This window comes from Rhipicephalus sanguineus, chromosome 1 (assembly GCF_013339695.2).
Source record: "Rhipicephalus sanguineus isolate Rsan-2018 chromosome 1, BIME_Rsan_1.4, whole genome shotgun sequence".
Classification (NCBI taxonomy): Eukaryota; Metazoa; Arthropoda; class Arachnida; order Ixodida; family Ixodidae; genus Rhipicephalus; species Rhipicephalus sanguineus.
This window is the reverse complement of record NC_051176.1, coordinates 182,360,946-182,381,951: the sequence shown is the minus strand read 5'-3', so window position 1 is coordinate 182,381,951 and position 21,006 is coordinate 182,360,946. Positions and strand designations below refer to the sequence as shown.

The 21,006-nt window shown below is 43.4% G+C and overlaps 1 protein-coding gene across 2 annotated transcripts in view; it reads right to left on the bottom strand.

Moving 5' to 3' along the window:
• The window catches only part of LOC119403407 (uncharacterized), a 714,971-nt gene that overhangs the window by 577,964 nt on the left and 116,001 nt on the right, over positions 1–21,006 (bottom strand). For both annotated transcript variants that reach the window (XM_037670349.2, XM_037670353.2), the window contains exons 5-7: positions 19,296–19,385; positions 18,883–19,009; positions 11,571–11,898 (exon numbers count right to left, since the gene is read on the bottom strand). In XM_037670349.2, coding sequence (XP_037526277.1) covers positions 11,571–11,898; positions 18,883–19,009; positions 19,296–19,385 — 545 coding nt within the window. The remainder of the gene's footprint in view (positions 1–11,570; positions 11,899–18,882; positions 19,010–19,295; positions 19,386–21,006) is intronic.

The window sequence follows — 21,006 nt, the reverse complement described above, 5'->3', positions numbered from 1 at the left end:
GTGGGGTACTCTGGATTAATTTTGTTCACCTGGTGTTGTTTAATGTGTTCTCAAATCTAAGTACTTACATGGGCGTTTTTGCATTTCACCCCCATAGAAATGTGGTCTTTGTGGCCAGGAATTGAACCCGCGTCTTCAAGCTTAGCAGTGCGACACCTTACCTGCTAAGCTACAATGGCCAATAACCTGATGATGATGATATGTGGTGTTTAATGGCGCAAGGGCCAATTGATGGCCAAAGAGCGCCAGTTCATGAGACAAAGGATATGAACAATGGTTGCGGTAAGTAGCTGTATAGGGGCCTTAAAATTCCTCGCGCTAGAGGCGGGTAAAACATATATATATATATTAAAATCATGAAGGTGACGTGAAATATGTGTAGTGGAATGAATGACAAGTGGTCGCAAGAATAAAACTATGAAGATATGACATTAGCACGAATGCCTCGTCAATGCCCTTGAGTCCAAGGGCCGCGAGGCAAGTGCTGTCTTCAACGTATTCACCGCAGCAGCGACCTCTGTTTAGAGGCCGTGCTACGGATCACCTTGATATATGACATGAAAACTGGGTACATCGTTTAAAAAAGCAGACAGTGACTGATATGTAAAAAGCGGGTCCCTACCAATGAACATTGAAGGGTGAAGTGGAAATTGCTGTCGGTAGGGCAATGAGAAGTGCTTTTTTCTGATAGCATCGAGTTCCTTGCACTGGATGAGGACGTGAAGGACCGTGAGTGGCTGACCACATCTATCACACAAAGGTGGCTCGCCACCGGACAGAAGGTGTGTGTGTGTACTGTATGTGTGACCGATCCTAAGTCTGCAGAGTGTAACTTCTGTGTGGCGTGATTTTGATACTGGCGGCCAATTACCCAGATGCGGTTTGACAACGTGTAGCTTATTTCGTGTATGCATATCCCATGTGGTTTGCCAAAAGACTCTGAGCTTTCTTTTTAGGACGTGTTTTAGGTCTAGTGGGGGAATAGCTAAGGATGTATTGTGACTGTTTTCGTGGGCGGATGCTGCTAGCTGGTCCGCCAACACGTTGCCTTGTATCTCGCGGTGCCCTGGCACCCAGCACACTACGACATGTTGTTCGAGTGCGTAGATCGTGCTTAAAAGAGAATACAGCGAGACAAAGACGGGGTTTTTGTGTCTTTTCAGACTTTTTAAAGCTTTTACCACGCTTAGAGAATCTGTGTAAATCACTGCCTTTTGTAGTTTTAATTGTTGGATGTGTTTAACGGCCGCAAGTATCGCGTAAGCTTCTGCTGTGAAGATACTTGATTCTGGGTGTAGAATACCGGAATCTGTAAAGGATGGCCCAACGGCTGCGTAAGACACAGAAGTATTGGACTTTGAGGCGTCCGTAAAGAATTCCGCACAAGTGTATTTGTGTTGTAGTTCAAGGAAGTATGTACGGATATGTGCAATAGGCGCGTGTTTCGTTACTTCCATGAAAGAAAGGTCGCAGTCTATAAGGTGCCACCGCCACGGCGGTAGTTGTGCAGCGGGAGCCAATAGACAGTGTTCGAAAAGTGGCACATCCGTTTCCTCAGCCAAGCCCCTCACACGAAGTGAGTAGGGCTGTCGCACCGAAGGACGGTGGTCGAAAAGGGCAGAACTAGATAAATCATTTATTGTGGGGTGTGAGGGGTGTTCTTTGTCTGCGTTCACTTTGAGATAGTATACAAACGACATGTAGGATCGCTGCAGGTGGAGCGACCACTCGTTCGATTCGACGTAGAGGCTTTCCACGGGGCTGGTGCGAAAAGCACCCGTAGAAAGACGAATGCCCAAGTGGTGGACAGGGTCAAGCATCTTCAAGGCGCTTGGTGTCGCAGACTGATATATTATCGCCCCATAATCTAGGCGCGTGCGTACAAGGCTTTTATAAAGGTTCATCAGGCACTTCCTGTCACTACCCCACGTGGTGCGTGACAACACTTTTAGAATATTCATGGTTTTAATGCACTTGTTTTTTATGTACTTAATGTGCGGTATGAACGTAAGTTTTGTGTCTAGAATTAGCCCTAGGAACTTGTGCTCTGTTTTTACCAACAGACGCTGACCATGTAGGTCAATGTCTGGATCGGGATGAAAGCCTCTTTTTCTGGAGAATAGGACGCAAGTGCTTTTTTGTGCATTCAGCGTAAACCCATTCTCGTCTGCCCATTTAGAGACCTTGTTCAAGCCCAGCTGGACCTGCCGCTCACACATTGAAAGGTTGCACGACTTATAACCGATCTGCACGTCGTCCACATATGTGCAATAAAACATGTTCTGTGGAATGTACAGACGTAGCGAATTCATTTTTATAATAAAAAGTGTGCAACTCAGGACACCACCTTGCGGCACTCCAGTTTCCTGGACAAATATTCTGGACAAGACGTTACCCACTCGAACACGGAATGTGCGATTGGACAAATAGCTTTCGATTATGGTCAGCATCTTTCCTCGGACACCTAAGTGTGAGAGGTCTCGCAGTATGCCATAGCGCCATGTGGTGTCGTAAGCCTTTTCCATATCGAGGAACACCGAAAGAAAGAATTGCTTGTGGACAAAAGCGTCGCGAATTTGTGCCTCGATACGGATAAGGTGGTCAGAGGTAGATCTACCCTCTCGAAAACCGCACTGGTATGGGTCGAGTGATTTGTTTGCTTCGAGGAAATGTATAAGTCGGCGGTTTATCATCTTTTCAAAAAGTTTACACAGGCAGCTTGTTAGTGCAATGGGCCTGTAGCTCGTAACGGAGGATGGGTCCTTGCCCTGTTTTAAAATCGGAATAATAATGGCTTCCTTCCAGGCCGAGGGGATCTCGCCGGAAGACCAAACAGCATTATACAGTGAGAGGAGGGCTTTTTGAGTTTCAGATGGCAGGTGTTTCAACATTTCATATACAACACGGTCGGAGCCTGGGGCGGAATTATTGCAGCAGTTAAGCGATGCTTGTAGCTCAGCAATGCAGAAAGGTTCATTGTATGCTTCGTGTTTTGTGGACTTGCGCTCTAATTTCTGTTTTTCTATTCTTGTTTTGTATCTTTGGAAAGCTTCACTATAGTGCGACGAGCTCGACACCTGTTCGAAGTGTACACCTAGGAAGTTCGCCTGGTCTTCCAAGCTGTCGCCTTGTGTGTTTACTAGAGGAAGTGAATGTGCTTGTCGGCCTGCTACCCTGCTAACCATGTTCCAGACTTTGGCCTCCTGTGTATATGAATTAATGCCCGATAAAAACTTCTGCCAACTTTCCCTTCTGGCCTGTCGGCGCGTTCTCCTACCTTGGGACTTTATGTTCTTGAAACTGTCAAGATTCTCGGCTGTCGGAGAGTCCCTAAGCAACCTCCATGCTTTGTTTTGTTTTTTCCGTGCATTTCGACACTCAGTGTTCCACCACGGGACACGTCGTTTCCCGGGCAGTCCACTTGTTTGTGGGATGCACTTAGTTGCAGCATCCGTGAGAAAAGCTGTAAAGTACTCTACGGCTGCATCTATGCTTAAACCACACATATCAGTCCAATTTAAGCGAGTAACTTTACGAAACTCTTCCCAATCGGCTTTGTCAATATGCCATTTGGGAACCTGTGGGGGACAATCATACATTATTGGTGAGCTCAGAACTATTGGAAAGTGGTCGCTTCCATAAGGATTATTACCGACTTTCCATTTGAATAGAGGTAGAAGTGATGGAGATGTAATGGTAAGATCTATGGACGAGTAGGTATTGTTGGCGAGGTTATAATATGTTGGCTCTTTCTGATTCAACAGACACGCACCGGACGTGAAGAGGAACTGTTCAATCAGACGACCTCGCGCATCGCAGCGAGAGTCACCCCATAGACTGCTATGTGCATTAAAGTCCCCAAGGACCAGGTAAGGTTCTGGGAGTTCATTTATTAAAGACTGAAATTCTTGTTTTTGTAGGTGGTATTGTGGCGGTATGTATAGAGAGCAAATGGTGATGAGTTTATCTAGAAGAACTGCTCGAACAGCCACTGCTTCCAGGGACGTCTGTAGTGATAGATGTGTACATGCTACTGATTGGTTGACTACAATGGCTACACCGCCGGATGGTACCGTGGCATCATCTCGGTCCTTTCGAAAAATGAGGTAGTTTCGTAGAAAGTTTGTGTGTTGTGGTTTTAAATGTGTTTCTTGCACACACAGCACTTTTGGATTGAGTTCGTGAAGGAGTTCTTGAATGTCATCGAGGTTTCGAAGAAGGCCTCGGATGTTCCACTGTAATATTTGTGTGTGCATATTAATCATACAACGGTGCTGTGTGCACAATAAGGAACTGTAGAGTGTTCAAGTGAAATACTGTTTCAGGAGGCAGGACGGTCGTCCGGCCCCGTAATTGGCTTTTTTGTTTTCTTGGCGCGGTCCAGAGAACTGCGCCGGTGTTTCGGCACCAGTGGTGCCGATACCGTGTCCATTGCCTCCTCGGAGGCACTGGATGCCCGCACGGTCGGGCTAGTGGCTCGAGTTTCGGGCCTCGCCTGGTGAGACGAGGCCTTGAGACCCGACGGCCCTGGAGTCGCCGGTCCCTGTTCGCGAGTTGGCGGTGTAGACTTAACTACTGCCGCCTTGGGGGCAGGTGCCACAGCCGACGGGTCGCTCTGCGGAGACCGAAGGAGTGGCGGCGGCCGATGCGACGCGGCCCCCCGGCGCGCCGCATCAGCGTAAGGTGTGGTGTGAAAAGGTGAGCACCTCTTACGGGCTTCACGGAAAGAAATGTTTTCTTTTACCTTGAGGGTGATTATGTCTTTCTCTCTTTTCCAGTTTGGACAGGATCGCGAGTAGGCTGCATGATCGCCGTCACAATTGACGCAGTGGGGTGTGCTTGTACAGTTTTCAGAGGGATGGCCTTGGCCTCCACATCTTGCGCAAGTTTCTTGACCACGGCAGCTCTGCGAACCATGGCCGAATCGCTGGCATTTGAAGCATCGCCTCGGATTTGGGATGTACGGGCGGACGGCTAGTTTTATGTATCCTGTTTCAATGGTTTGTGGTAGATCGCTGGATTCGAAGGTTAGTATGAGATGCTTCGTCGCTATTTCTTTGTTGTCGCGTCTGATTATGATTCGTTTCACATCGGTGACATTTTGGTCTTTCCACCCTTCTAGAAGTTCTTGTTCCGATAATTGAAGGAGATCTACTTCTGAGACGACTCCGCGTGTGGTATTCATTGATCGGTGAGGTGAAACAGATATTGGGATGTTGCCAAAGGTTGCTAGACCACCAAGTTTGTCGTAGTGGTGCTTTTCAGGGAGTTCAAGCAGAAGGTCACCGCTAGCCATCTTAGTTACCTTGTAGCCTGGCCCAAAGACTTCGGTCAGAGACTTTGCCACAACAAATGGGGAGATCGATCTAGCTTGTTTGTCTGTAGCTTCACTATGGATTACGTGGAATTTCGGATAGGAGGTTCTCGGTCGGTTGAAACTTGTTAGTTCTTCGGTGCGTACCCTCTTCTGAGGGAGACGATCAAGTAGGCGGGGAAATGAGGGTGTTCCCATGATAGTTTTGTTTGTTTCGGCAGCAATGGCGGCCACCCACCATGGAGTCCAACTAGGGGACGCTGAAGCACTTAGATGTATAAGGCTACAGACGCCAGCCGTATAGTGCCGCTATAACCTAATATAACTACTCAAGCGAGAGTAACTACACAAGGTTAACCCTTGCCGCCAGGAAAAATCGGAAGTAACGAGAAGGGAGGAGTAGACAGGAAAGATTTAAAGTGAGAAAGAAAGACGAAGATGAGGGGAGAGAGACAGGAAAAGGCGACTGCCGATTTCCCCTGGGTGGGTCAGCCCAGGGGTGCCGTCTACGTGAAGCCGGGGCCAAAGGGGTGTGTTGCCTCTGCCGGGGGGCCTTAAAGGTCCAATCACCCGGCGTCGGCTCAACCCCCAGGATCCCCTTTTCCCCGGACACGGCAATGCCACGCACGGCTAGGCGTGGGAGGGGGTCGAAACCCCCCCGTTAGCTCGGGTCCGTGGTGTCGCTACACACCAAACGCCTGCTTACGCAGACGCCCCTGCGGGGATGGCCAATAACCTAACAACTAGAAAGTTTCTACCACAATTAGCAAAAAAGTTAGGAATGTCCATAAACAAGTACTAAGAAGCAACTAGCCCTATCTGAATGGTTTAGGAGTACAGCGGCAGAACAATGACGTAAACATGAGTGAAACAAAAGACGGCCAGAGTAACTTCCCATTGCAGGTACATGAGACGAATGAGAATTTGTTCATCATACCAGGATCAAGTTTACTGTATCTATGAGAAGCCAAACAAAAGTGCCCAAACTGCAGTACACATTGTTTTAATGGAATTTGAAGAGACATAAAAATGTACTCCAGTCATTCAAAGTTTCATATACTACTAAGTGAAAAACACAAAAATCACCAAGAATCGCTTTATTTGAAAAGAATCCGAGTGTTTTGACATACAGTAAAACCTTGCTGATACGCATCTGCCGGCGACACAGCCTAACTATGCACTAAATGATGGTACACAGTAACTGCCAAGTACAAATTTACATCTCCTGACAGGTGCCGCCTCTACCACCAGCAAAGAAACAAATGCAATGCCACAGTTAATATTTCCTAAAGTACCCCCAAGGCTTCTTCTTCACTAAAGTGCTGCAAAAATTCCAGCGCTCTTGCACGACCATCCGACAGCATGAAATAGCGATTTCAAGGATAATTTCAAAGCTATGACAGGGAAGACGCACAAGTGCTGACATGACGGTAGAATGGTCAGATGATTTGGCTGGTTTTCCCATATACATATGTGCGCTTCTGTATCACTATCTTACTGAGCGAAAAGCGACACCTCTTCACTAAAATGCGCTATCTGCTGCCATGTGGAGCCGATCGTCCCTAGCTTGTGTGCAGTGCGCCAACTACTAATCTCACACTGTCATTGCCAAGGCGCTTGCTGTACCATAAATTCTCATTTGGCATGGGAGTGACTGTACCCACTCCACCCCTGACTGTGCATGGGTGCAGCTGGATTTCGTTCGGTCAAAGCGATAACGATGAACTGCTTATCCACAAGAGACACACACTACGCACCATACTTTCGGTCCTGAACAAGGAGGTGGCAGCAAATGGTACCGTGGCGTGTTTGGGTTGTCTCCTATTAAAGCACGCAGTACGCTTACCATATCATACAGTAGCACTAAGCCACACATGCGGCTGAGCTTATAGCCAAAGATGCTGATCGTGGTAAGGTTGTTGGCTATAAGTTGCACTGGTGCATTTATCAGTAACTGCCATTACACCTTTGTGCTTGCAGTAAAATGCTTAAGAGATAAACGTCAACATTCTTAATCTTATTATTAGTTGGCATTTTATTTGCTGTTAAATTTCTCCAGCTGGAGCAAGGAAATGGCATATTAAGCAAGGTGCCTGCTTCAACCAACTCCCCCCCCCCCCCCCCCCCCCCCCAACAGAAATCCTGGGTGTGCTACTGTTAAGCAGATGTATTGTGTCTAATCCAATGTCCCACCTAAAATGTGCACTCCTTATTTGTCTACGCACAAAGAGCCCCACGTGGTCCAATATAATCTGAAGTTCAGTCAACCACTTTGCCATGCCATATAATCATATCGTGGCTTTTGCACATAATAAGCCAGCATTAGTAAATTAATAAGTGCTATACACATGTCTCAGGAGCTTGACGGATTTGAGAAATTTTTGCGGCAATCGATTCAGGAGGCAATGAACTCTGATACTCAGGTCATTCGAGGATTACTTAGAAAAGTGCTTCACGACTCCTTTAAACAACTCCTAATGGATATTCTGCACGAAGCTTTTTTTTTTGTGATCTCAAGCCACAATTTCTTGCCATCCACCGATCCCCACAGCATAGCATTCAGCAGAGAAAACTGAGACGAATAGTGGAAGTCTGACGGTTCGTTCCCATCTTCCTACTATGATGCTGCTTCTCACACAATTTAGAGTCTTTGAACTATCAGTGCAAAACTGCCTAAGTGCTGTACAGTTCTTGTACTGCCTGGAACTCTTACATTATGTGCTCCTGTGGGATATCGTGCTCTTTAAGTGTGTCAATTTTTATGACACCAATTTACAGGACTACTGCATAGATCCTTAGTTATTTCAACTGAGAAGTTTCTGGCACCTTACACAACCATGTTTCACATGCAAATGATAAGAGTATACTGCCTTTCTCAAGCAGCAGTCAATGCCTTGACATGCCTATAATTCCATGAATAAGAAAAATTAATAAGAATCAGAAACTTTCCAATGTTTTGGGACTGTGTCAGCTTCTCTGGTACCAAAAAGCTAGAGAGACCCAAGTTTTCACCTGAATATCTCTGTTTGTGGTATTAACCTGTCAGCATTAGTTTCATTTATCCCAAACATCTACAGCATTTAAATTTGGAGTGGTTAATTTAAAAATAATTACAACACATTCATGACAGCATCTTCAAAAATGGGATATTACAAGTCATCATATCGAGGAAATTTTCAACACTTATTTTTAATGGGACATTAAAGGGAAAAACGATTTTTCTCATATTAGTAAAGTACTCTTTCACAATTCCAAGATCATTATGCTTGCTGCGAGATGATGCTTGGTCTCGCACAAAGAAGAAAGCACGCAAAAAAAAATGTGGGTGGCGACGCCACTTTGAAATTCCCGCACCAAGTGCCGTGGCATCATAGATTTTCACAGCTTCTATTAGGTCCTACATAGTTCCTAATCAGTAAAAATGAAGTACATTGTCGTCTGAGGGGCCATAGACTTAACATACCACGTTTCAGAAAATTTCGTTGAGCCAATGTCACCAATATATGAAAAATACACTTTGAAATCCATGAGGTCATGCGTGGAGGTTTCGGCATGAAATTTAAGAATGAAACTTCGACCTTGATTTTCTCCTCTATCAATAAAACTATGATGGTCAAATTAACGACATTAAAGTTCTCAGAGTACAATTTATCAATCTCAACCAATTCATTGTCTCACTTTAGTGTCCCTTTAAGAGCAAACTAACTCTGCTTTTAAATGCAATTTCTACTAACAATGACATTATTTACCAGCTGGTTTCATTGTTTACCAGCTGGTTTCTTGTATAAAACAGTGCTTTGCTAACACATGAACAGTGAAACAATGAAGCTAATCCCATCAATACTGGTCATGACATGATGCCTAGAAAGTGCACATTTTATATATCTCAGAAATGGAAGTTGCTGGGAGCAACTTCATGAAGGCACACAGAATGAATGCATGGGAATTGCAATTACAAATTACCAATAGGTAGTTAATTAATAGTGTTGTTGTACAGAAGGACGACTCTGAATGTGATAATTAAGAGACCGGATTTTGGGCAAATGCCTATTTTGTTCTTTGCTTTCCTATCGCCCCTCTTTGATGTATGAGCATGAATTAGAGGTTAAGAAGGGCTTTCATAGTGTTTTTATAGTGCCTATAAATGCCTATTTTCAGCGTTTGCACCTTAATGCCTATAAGTGCCTATAAATGCCCATTGTCAAAATCGGTGCCCATTTAAACTCAAATTTTTCTTTCGAGTGCAGTTTGAGACCGTTATTCATGTTACCGGGCAACACTGACTGTTCGGAACTCTATTGGGTTCAACCTTGTCCTCTAGTTCAGTCCTTCTAGTCCTCTAGTCCTTCAGAAAATAACCACTAGCAGCAGTGAAGTGGGACACGCTGGACACCATAAGCCACTGCGCTGACATGGTGCGAGCGGTTGGCGAATGCGAAACCGTGGAGAGCCATCAGGCGAAAGGAGAGTGAAAAGCAAAAGAAAGAAAAATGTGATGTGCACGTGGCTTTTGTTTTGTTTGCAATTTACTTCTTAAGGTGTTCACCGACTTGGGAGAAATTGACCCTACGTGATTAGACCCAGCCAACACGAGGCATCCCTCTCTTGTGGTCTTTTATAGTGGTATGGCTATCTGCTGCTATGCTGCCCTTCTCAGCCATGCCGAAAAGAAAGAGACCCAAGAGTTTGTTGATTTGACAGTGGACACTTGACTCACCATGCTACAGAATAAAAGGAGCGACTGTAATCTGCGAACCATGCGGGAAAAAGAACAATTGCATGGTTATGTTCAACTGTTGGCAAACAATAACATTTTTTGTTTTCCTGTCGTAGATACAGGTCGCACACGTCTTTGTTTTGAAATGATTTGCATTTATGTAAAAATTTATTGTGCCAACATTTACGACATTGGAGGCCTAGAACGTGTACTGCCTGCCTATTTTTAGCACCTAAAAGGCACTTTTTTAATGTCTAAAAATCCAGCCTCTAGTGATAATATACAGCTGCTATCCGTGTATCACAGCTTTTTACATATATGGTGTGTTCCTCAAGGTATCTAAGACCAATTAGCGCTGAGCAATGCTAACATAACTCTGCCATTGAGTGCACCGCATATCTATTGCTGATCCTGTTGACTGCAGCATGCACATCATGTGTGAACTCTCGGAAACTTAATAATATCTGGGGTTTAACGTCCCAAAACCACGATATGATTATGAGAGACGCCGTAGTGGAGGGCTCCGGAAATTTCGACCACCTGGGGTTCTTTAATGTGCACCTAAATCTAAGTACACGGTCCTCAAACATTTTCGCCTCTATCGAAAATGCAGCTGCCACAGCCGGGATTCAATCCCGCGACCTTCGGGTCAGCAGTCGAGCGCCATAACCACTAGACCACTGTGGCGGGGCACGATGTCAACATTAATACATGTAGTATTGTAAAATGCTGTATATGTAACGAAGAAGACTCAATGTGTATAACAATGTAACTTTTTATTTTTTTTGCTAAATTTACATTACACTGAAACTTCTTCTGTAGAGTATTACCCTGCAAATTGTCAATGTGCTGTATTTACTGTTATGACCACTGCAAAACATAATGACAATTAGGAAGAAAAATAACAATGAGGGGGTTATTTTCCAGCTCCCTCAGGTGAAAAAAAAACTGTCCTAAAAGTGTTGATGACAGCTTAAAAAGTAGTGACAATGAGAATGGGAAAATGCTTTTTTTTTTATATCGGCTTTCAGACAAGAGTCAGAATGCAACTTACACATTGTACTAGTGTAGACGCATTCAACCGGTGGTCTTTGCTGGGTTCGTTACTTTGAAACATTAGATGTCCCAAGCAGATTGAGAGTAGTAGCAATACACAAGAGTCATAGCAGTGACCAGAACTTAATAGTTCTGGTGACTTATTCTACTACTTCTACTTATTCTACTTATTCTACTTATTAGAAGTTCTACTTATTAGTAGAACTGACAATTGGGTGAGCTTGTATGGGTTCATTGTTTTGAAACGGCACCAGAGCATATGACTAAAACACTGAATAACACACAAACACAAGGGACAAGAAGACTGAATAACATACAAACAAGTCACACTTGTGTTTGTGCGCTATTTAGTTTTCCCATCCAATTCTGTGGTGCTGTTTCAAAATACTGCTAGCAATAGACAGAACAAGTAGTATATAGAGTGCGTGCCAGCAAAAAAGCACCCGCTTCAAAGTTTTATATAAGTGAGGCTTGAAATCTAACCTCCGCAGTGGTGCCCTCCTGTAGTGATTCCTTGCCCCGTTGACCTCTCTACATCGCAGTGGTGGTATCACAGTGCCACTGTCCTTACGGTATTGAGCACAACACTGAATGGGCCCAGGCACTGCAGAAACACATTCAGATGAAGATGTTGATAGAAGAGGCACCATATTTTGTGAGAGGGGCTGAATGGCATTGTCTGTTTTTCCCATCTCGGCAGTGTTTTCTTCCAGAGTTGCACACATGGCAGTGACAGGATGTGGTGAACAGTTGTCTTCAATTGTTGGTTGATGGTTGACATGTGTGAAAGGTGCTGTTGGCCAGGTCTTAGCTGTAAATAAATCAAAACAAATTTTAAAGCATCGTCAGTTTTCAGAAATCTATTTAAAGCATGGTGAAGAGAAGCATAGACTCCCTAAAGAAGAGGAATACAAAGACATGACTGGGGGTGGGGGAAGTGAAAGATTAATACTACAGTGCTGGAGTAAACACACTCCTGCATATAGTACTATTTCTTTACATTTGTGGCACATCCACAAGAACTTAGAGCTGATGTGTGCTAAAAATGGCTGACTCGTACCAAGATTGACACGGATATGTCCTGAGTTACTAGACCTACAGCAAGATCCAATCAGCTTGGAATCTACAGCCTGCTCAACATTTTCTCCTCTGGATCGCTTCCAGAACAAGCATAGCTGTGGCAGGACTATCTGCACAAGTAATGTGAAGAGTTATCAACACAGAAGAGTGTTACTTTAAATTTTTCTTATTATATTACGTAGATGCAAATGACTGTCAACTATATATGAAATCCACAGCTCTTTGGCTCCTTCAGGAGTGGTAAGCTGACATCATATGGCCGAATTTCTAAAAAACACATCAATAGTTCAAATTTTATCTGGGTTTTAATAAGAGTGCATTCTTATCAATTAAGTGAATGAGTGATAAATAAAATGTCTTAAACTAATGTTTCTTTCTTCATAGCCCCAGAGGAAGTAGTAAAACATTTATATATTGTGAAATGCATTAGTAACCAATAGAGTGAATGCAGGAAAAGCCCCTGTCCTCTCTCAGTGTAAACCCAGTACAATAGTGCGATAAGCAATCACATAAGTGCAGGCAGTCTTTACAAGTACTATCCCAAATAAATTAGATTACTTTAAATCATTGATCTGAGGTTAGCAGGAACATCTGTTGTGCTTCTTCTGTTGCTCATAACAAACAGAGTATGTCAAATAAATAAACAGGTCAATACTGCCGAAAGCATTCGAGCAGCTATACAAAAATCATGAAACTCTAACAAATGCACAACTTTAGCCAAAATGTTGAAGCTCTGAAACACAAAGAAAACCTACCACTTTTACACCTCGGCAGTTGGGGTGACCTGCAATGCAAGTAACCGTCTACCCAATAACAGTCAATGTTCTTCACAAAGCATGAAAGTAAGCCGAAACAAAGTAGATCTTCTCATACACATGACCGTGTTCTCCAGCATTTTAAACTCAAGTTTTATGAACAGAAAAAAAAAATCCACCAAGAACTATCGAGAAGTACTTATTCAATAGAAATGACTAGTTTCTAGGCAATTAGGAAATCATGCTAGTTGAACCTGAAGGAGTTGAAGTTATACTCCATCTAAACCAATTATAATGAACGGTGTTCACAAAGAGGGAGGGATAATGTCAAGTGCAAATGCCCTTTTATTGCTATTGACAGTGCACACAAATAGCAGGTTAAAAATTTGAAACGAAGCACTGTTACGCTGTAATTTCAGTCGTACAATGGCACATGTTTAAGCATTGTCTCCGACATTCAGAAATAAAGGGTACAAACATGGGTGAAAAAAAAGGGGGATAACCCTATGGTTCATAACACCATACCATTCTGGAGATAACATTCTGACAACACACTTGATCTGTGACCTTGAGAGGTACATAAGCTTACACCAAAGCTTTCCTGGCTAAAGGTAAAGTGTTTTGTAAGAGGCAGTTCAGCATTTCAACCACTCATACAGTGGTTGCACAGATCATTTTGCGACTTATGAAAATAGCCCATGGCTACCAGCAAATGATCTCCTGGAAGCAATAAACAAGATATTTCTCTAAGACTGTGCAAAGATAAAAAGAAACAACAGCTCAAGCTGCTGTTATGATGTTATGACACCAAACACAGCTTTAAAATTCCAGATGTCAAACTAACATGCTTTGTGCTCGTATGTGAGAGACTGGACAACTCAAGGAGGCTGTTCACCAACCCCTGGCGAGCGTGTAAGTGAGCATGTAAGCCCACAGTGCGGCAGCTGGATCACCGCTTGATAAGAATGTCCACTTCATTCTAGAGCAGCATTCAGGCATAAACAGCACATCACATGTGGGCGTCTGCGAAAGGCACGACAATTGTATGCTTCTATGTTCAACTTTAGTTTTAGAAATAAGATTTCCCAAAATTCCTTACAATGCATAAATTAGCAGTGTCAACTTTTTTCATGTCTGGAACTTGTTATGAATTCCTCGGATGAATTGCTAGAATTCTTGCATTTAGGATCAGTCATCCCAACTCAGTGTCAAGTGCTTTGTCTTGGCATAATGCAGATAACACTGTTTTCGGTAAATGCCAGCGTGTCTGGTGCGGATGCATGCGAAACTACTAGAAAATATTTCAAAAATTATTTTAGGAAGGCTCTGTGTGGCTTATGCATAGCCAGTGGGCTTCCTTTCTTGTGACCTTGCTTACTTAGAAACATTGCTTGTTTCAGAACTATTTCCAGTTTTTAAAGCTTCAAGTTAATACTTTCTTGTCCACGGGAAAAATAGGCCATTTTTGGGTACTCTAGTGTACAATTTTTCTACTGCCACAAAAAATTATTGATACTAATCTATATGGTACTAATCTGTATAACAAAGAACGCGCTTTCTAATTACATTAAATTTAAAGCAAATGTTACTAAAAAAGTGTGCGAAAAAAAACTTTAATAGGAAAGTTTTTAACAAAAATGAGAACACTCTGTAGATACATCCATGCTGCTTTGCACCAAATGACAAAAAAAAAAATCAAAATATACGTTTTGACCAGAAATGTCATATCTAATATCCCTGAAAATATAAGCATTCTATATGCAGCCGTTATTTAAATACACAAGAAAATGTTAGCCGAAGTGACTACAGTGCCACCGTGCAATGCAGTAACGTGATGCGCTGAAGCACAAGTTTGCGCAGCTTGTCTTGCAGAAAACATTCATTTTCTGTTCTATTTTTGGCTCAAGAGTGTACAACCATGCATATTCATTACTTGTGTCTCACATCTCGGTGATTATTTCTTAGGCAAAGAACGGCCCGAACAACTCAACAAGTCAGACGAAATGCCGCGTGGCACTACGGAGCGCAATGGCGAAGTTTACTGCGGGTTGCTTTCTCGCACTACAGTCCACTCGTTCAGCAGCTGCCGGCAAGCGGTCCCGCCCAAACGGTGTTGACACCCTGCAGGTAACAGCTGTGACCTTTGGAACACACTGGATATCTTTAGAATGGAGCACGGCCGCAGCCACTCGGTTCAGAGGTCAAAATGAAAGTTACCGGCGGATACCTGTTGACATTTTGTGGCTGTCTGACACACTTTCACTGTCTGTGCTGCTGTCCGATGAATCAAAATCATCTTCCAAGTCTTCACTGCTGCCATCATAAAAAATTATGAATCAGACTCGTCGGAATCTGCCGAAGTTTGCCATTTCCGAGAGGCAAGTGCGCGCAATGTCAACGCCGTCTTTGAAGCTACGAGTGTTTGGCCCTCTTGACTTAAAAGGCAGTTCAAAGCTCTCTCTGCGGCGGAAAAAGTAAATGATACAGTGAAACTAGAAAAATAGCGCCTGTTTTATACGATGGATAACGTTAGCTGTCCGTAAGCGCTTCTAAAGCGGCATAATTTTAGGTTGAAAACCATCGATAGAGGGCTATCGATGGGTCTAGGCGTGGACAGGAAAGTGTTAATGGCATGCTACTATACCTTAGTAGTTTGTCCAGATCTGACCTCATTTACAGTAACACCAGCTGGCTCTCACAGTGGACACACTAGCAGCACCATATTTGTGAAGCACGAAATGTTGTCTTCATGCATTATACTACTGTCTACTGGGGCCCATGAAATACATAGCACATGTGCTAATGCCACCACTCTCAGGGTATACGGAGCACAAAAAACCCCATACAAGCACAAAAACAATATGATAGTACTATGGCTTTTATCTACACATAGTCACAGGGGCATGACTTCGATTCTTAGTGGAAATGGTGCATTGATGGTGACACGGTGTCGACAACTTGATGACATCATAACAGAAAGATACAAGAAACGCAGTTTTAAGCTTTTAACTCTACCACAGTAAAAAAGAAGGGTGCGGTTCTGCCAGGAACATGAAACGAGAGCACTTAGAGCATTCAATTACCGAAAGAAAGATGGAAATGATGGTGGTGAGCTTACTGAGTATTTTGATGCGATAAAAAAACTACATGTCTAAGCTCACTTCTACACATAATAATGAATTGTCTTTCTTCTTTTTCATGTAGGTCTCGTCATTATTTACTTGAACCGAATGAATAAAAGCACTAAACATTAATAAAACCACTAAACAGATGCCCCTATTTTAATTCTAAAATGTTCCACTCAAGTAAAGTGCGTTGGGGGCTAGTTGGTATGACATTAGAACGGTAAGGAACTGCGCAATTGACGGAACACAAGAAGTAGTACACGGGACAAGCGCAGACTAACAACTGAAATTTATTGAAGCATAAATCTTCCACTTCAGAAAACGTACATGGGCACAAGCTCTCTCGACAATATCACACACCGTAGTAAAATTCCTTTATCTACGCTAAAAATGCCAACTCTTTCTTATGCAGATAAACGGAGGGTTCACTAATGCATTGATCAGGCCCAAGCCTCGAGATCACTGACGCTTCCAAAATTTCACGTGCTCTTTTTTCTCTGGCATGCCCCAGCACTTTCGTTTCTTCAAAAAGCAAAAAGTGGGATGCAGTTAGCGCAGGATCTGCAATGAACCGCCAAATGTTACCCACTGGCTGAAGCTACAGCATACGAATGCTCCGAAAGGCGTTTATTTAAACATCTTCCAGTTTGGCCGACATAGACCTTGCTGCAGCTTAACGGGACCTCATAGACAACTTCCGATCTGCATCCTACAAACTTGCGTTTGTGATTTGTGCCGCAGCTTCCCCTCCTCTGCACACTCGTAAGGGTGCACAACCGTGACAATTAACATGGTGCTGAACAAAACACATCTACGCCAAATTTCCTGGCCACCTTCTTGATACCATGGGAAAGTTTGTGGACATAGGGCAAAACCACAAAACCTCGCCTTTCTGTTCCTAATGTAGTGTCCGCCCGTTGAGACGCAGTACATCTAGCAAAGGTTTCCAACAGTTTCTCTGCCACGGCCTTTAGCAGAACGTCCGGAAAGCCCGCTTCTTGCAGTCTGGCTACTTGGGAGGTGAAACTATCCTGGACCGTGTGGTGGCATGACTTACTTTAAAGATGACTTCAAACATGACTTCACGATTCCCCTCTTAACAAGCTTTGAATGGCAAGAATCGTACGGTAAAAGAGGCTTCTTAGATCGTGGCTGGTATGCCCAGCACATGTGACCACCATCCCTCAAAAATAGTCTGATATCTAAAAACTGCAAACTTGCATTCACTGCATTCACTGGCATTTTTAACTGAGATCTATCTGGCTGATTTAGATTGTTCACTATCGCGGGCACTTGTTGACGAATGCATTGTACACGTCTTCAGATAGGTCGACAATTTTTTAATCTTGTTAAGTGTGAATTCAGACAATAACCTAGCGGAGGTAGCAGACAACATTCTTCATGTTTTTAAATCTGTGGCCAAGAAACTGAATTTTACTTTTGAGCTGCCAGTGAATGCAAGTTTGCAGTTTTTAAATATCAGACTATTTTTCAGGGATGGTGGTCACATGTGCTGGGCATACCAGCCATGATCTAAGAAGCCTCTTTTACCGTACGATTCTTGCCATTCAAAGCTTGTTAAGAGGGGAATCGCGAAGACATGTTTGAAGTCCCCCTTAAGTAAGTCATGCCACCACACGGTCAAGGATAGTTTCACCTCCCAAGTGGCCAGACTGCAAGAAGCGGGCTTTCCAGACGTTCTGCTAAAGGCCGTGGCAGAGAAACTGTTGGAAACCTTTGCTAGATGTACTGCGTCTCAACGGGCGGACACTACATTAGGAACAGAAAGGCGAGGTTTTGTGGTTTTGCCCTATGTCCACAAACTTTCCCATTGTATCAAGAAGGTGGCCAGGAAATTTAGCGTAGATGTGTTTTGTTCAGCACCATGTTAATTGTCACGGTTGTGCGCCCTTACGAGTGTGCAGAGGAGTGGAAGCTGCGGCACAAATCACAAACGCAAGTTTGTAGGATGCAGATCGGAAGTTGTCTATGAGGTCCCGTTAAGCTGCGGCAAGGTCTATGTCGGCCAAACTGGAAGATGTTTAAATAAACGCCTTTCGGAGCATTCGTATGCTGTAGCTTCAGCCAGTGGGTAACATTTGGCGGTTCATTGCAGATCCTGCGCTAACTGCATCCCACTTTTTGAAGAAACGAAAGTGTTGGGGCGTGCCAGAGAAAAAAGAGCACGTGAAATTTTGGAAGCATCAGTGATCTCGAGGCTTGGGCCTGATAAATGCATTAGTGAACCCTCCGTTTATCTGCATAAGAAAGAGTTGGCATTTTTAGCGTAGATAAAGGAATTTTACTACGGTGTGTGATATTGTCGAGAGAGCTTGTGCCCATGTACGTTTTCTGAAGTGGAAGATTTATGCTTCAATAAATTTCAGTTGTTAGTCTGCGCTTGTCCTGTGTACTACTTCTTCTTGTGTTCCGTCAATCACGCAGTTCCTTACCGTTCTAATGTTCCACTCCTTCACCCTTTCAATAGCTTCAATTTTACTATTCTTCCATTTCTTATGTACTGTATTCCCAAAAATATTATTCTGTCATGTACAGCTTGCTTACAACTGTTGCAAAAGAAACAAAGCCTGCCAAATTTATTTGCAAAAAAAGAAAAAGCAGTGACCATCTCAAATAAGAACATGCATTTATAAATCATAGCAAAATGACGTGTTATGATATAAGTTGTTATTTTATTCCACAGCATAATAAAAAACGTTTTATCATTGTTTTGAGCACAAATACATACATCAAGCACGTAAAAGTAGGGTTCTTCAACTAGTATCACATAAGTTTACTGAGGTCCCACATTATGGAAGGCACCCAAGACGTTACCTTTCCAATGTTGTAGAGAAAGCCTCCTGTCGCACTGCTCTTGGTGGGGTGTCACACCATGGCCAGCTATCCCTTGATTTTCATCACAGTACCTTGGCGTCGCACTCTCATTTATCCTAACACCAGCCTGGGCACATTTATGAAAATTGTGTTATTGTACAAAAAAATACAGGCCACCTAGTGATCACCATTTGATACTATAAAGCAATGCTGTTGAAAAAATCACACAAGAAATCACAAGCATACCACAAAAAAAGGGGGGGAGGGGGTAACAACCACAGTACCATTTGAAAATAAGCTCTAACAATCAAACAGTGTCCTAAACATGAAGGTTTGAGAATGCACAGAAGCATTTGTTTGCCAATTTTTTTTTTACAATGCACCCCTTCATATAGAGCACCAATTTTGTTTACCGGTAGAGATATTTTTCTCTTCGCAACGTCATCTTCCTCCATTTGCACAGAATTAACTGGCTCTTGCTCCCGGCACAGGTCTCTGTTGGCCTGCAATAAAGAAGTTTTTCTATTCAAATGGGCATTGAGTGAGTAGTAATTATGCCCCATATCATTTATTGTGCCATTTTCAGTTTTTTCCTGCAACTCATTTCCTTTCTGCTATCTACCTAACTACCGTTACCTTTTAGTGGCACATACAGTCATGCACAGTTTATCTTACCCACTTAACTAGATACGTTCATGTCATTTTTATACCACATACTGTTGAGAAACATAAATGCTAATGTTAAGAAAGTTATCATACAAATGCCCATTGTACTTTTACTACCTTTAAGGAGTACTAATGCAAAAGTTGGTTTTGCTGTGTTCAGCTGCAGTCACTAGCTCTAAACCTAGTAATCATGCTATGGAACCTACTTTTTTTCCTGGCCACAATGCAAAATTACATTCGCTATCACTGAATTCGGTCTCTGCTTTTATACTGGATTACTAAGAACTTCAGGTTCCACTAGTATCTCTACAATTGCAGCAGATTATCATTTAGCATCACAAACCAATGATGTACAAGCATTACACCACAGAAGGCTGAGTTGGCACATCACCATAGGCGTGCGCACAGGGGGGGCAGGGGGGGGGTGGCCGCCCCTCCTAATCACCTAAGAGGGGGGTGCAAAATCTGCCCCGAACATTGACCGTTCTAGTCACCTATGAGGGGGGGGGGGTGCAAAATCTGCCCCATACATTGACATAGTGGGGTGGGGTGGCACTGCAATGAACCTTCGACCCCCCTGATGGGGAACCCTGCGCACGCCTATGCACATCACACAGGTAAGAGACATAATGAGCATACCAGACATACTTCAATTGTGCTGCTGCTAAGGTGGCTAGCTGTGCACAGATTGGTTTCTTCACATTGGTTTATTATTTTAAACAAACCTTGCTAAAATGAGACGACTGTGGCAATGGGAAATTTATTCAATGTAGAGTGCACGGCTCGTGTTGCTCAAGTGTTTTAAAGGGGCCCTGAAACACTTAAAGGGGCCCAGAGTTAGAAGCACAGTGTGCTGATACAGGAGATTTGTATGGCAGAGTAAACTAGAAAATTGGTGTCAGTACCCCTTTCAGCTTAACAAGCAAAATTCTCAGGTGACGTAATAAGCTTGGGAGCTTTGTTTAGTCTCATACAGGTTAAGCCAGCTGCTGTGATGTTCCCGTTCTGATAAACTGATTTCCAAGGCACCCCGCCACGGTGGTCTAGTGGTTATGGCGCTCGACTGCTGACCCGAAGGTCGCGGGATCGAATCCCGGCCGCGGCGGCTGCATTTTCGATGGAGGCGAAAATGTTTGAGGCCCGTGTACTTAGATTTAGGTGCACGTTAAAGAACCCCAGGTGGTCGAAATTTCCGGAGTCCTCCACTACGGCGTCTCTCATAATCATATCGTGGTTTTGGGACGTTAAACCCCAGATATTATTATTATTATTATTATTATTATTTCCTAGGCTACATAGTGTTCTACTGTGTTTGTATTCTCAACACTCATAAAAAAAAGGGGGAAAAAAAAGTTTCATGCACATAAGCCAGCAGCAGCAGTAATAGCAACAGCAATATCTGAGGTGCTTAATTAAAGGGGCCCTGCAACACTTTTTCAAGTAGTCATCGAATGACTG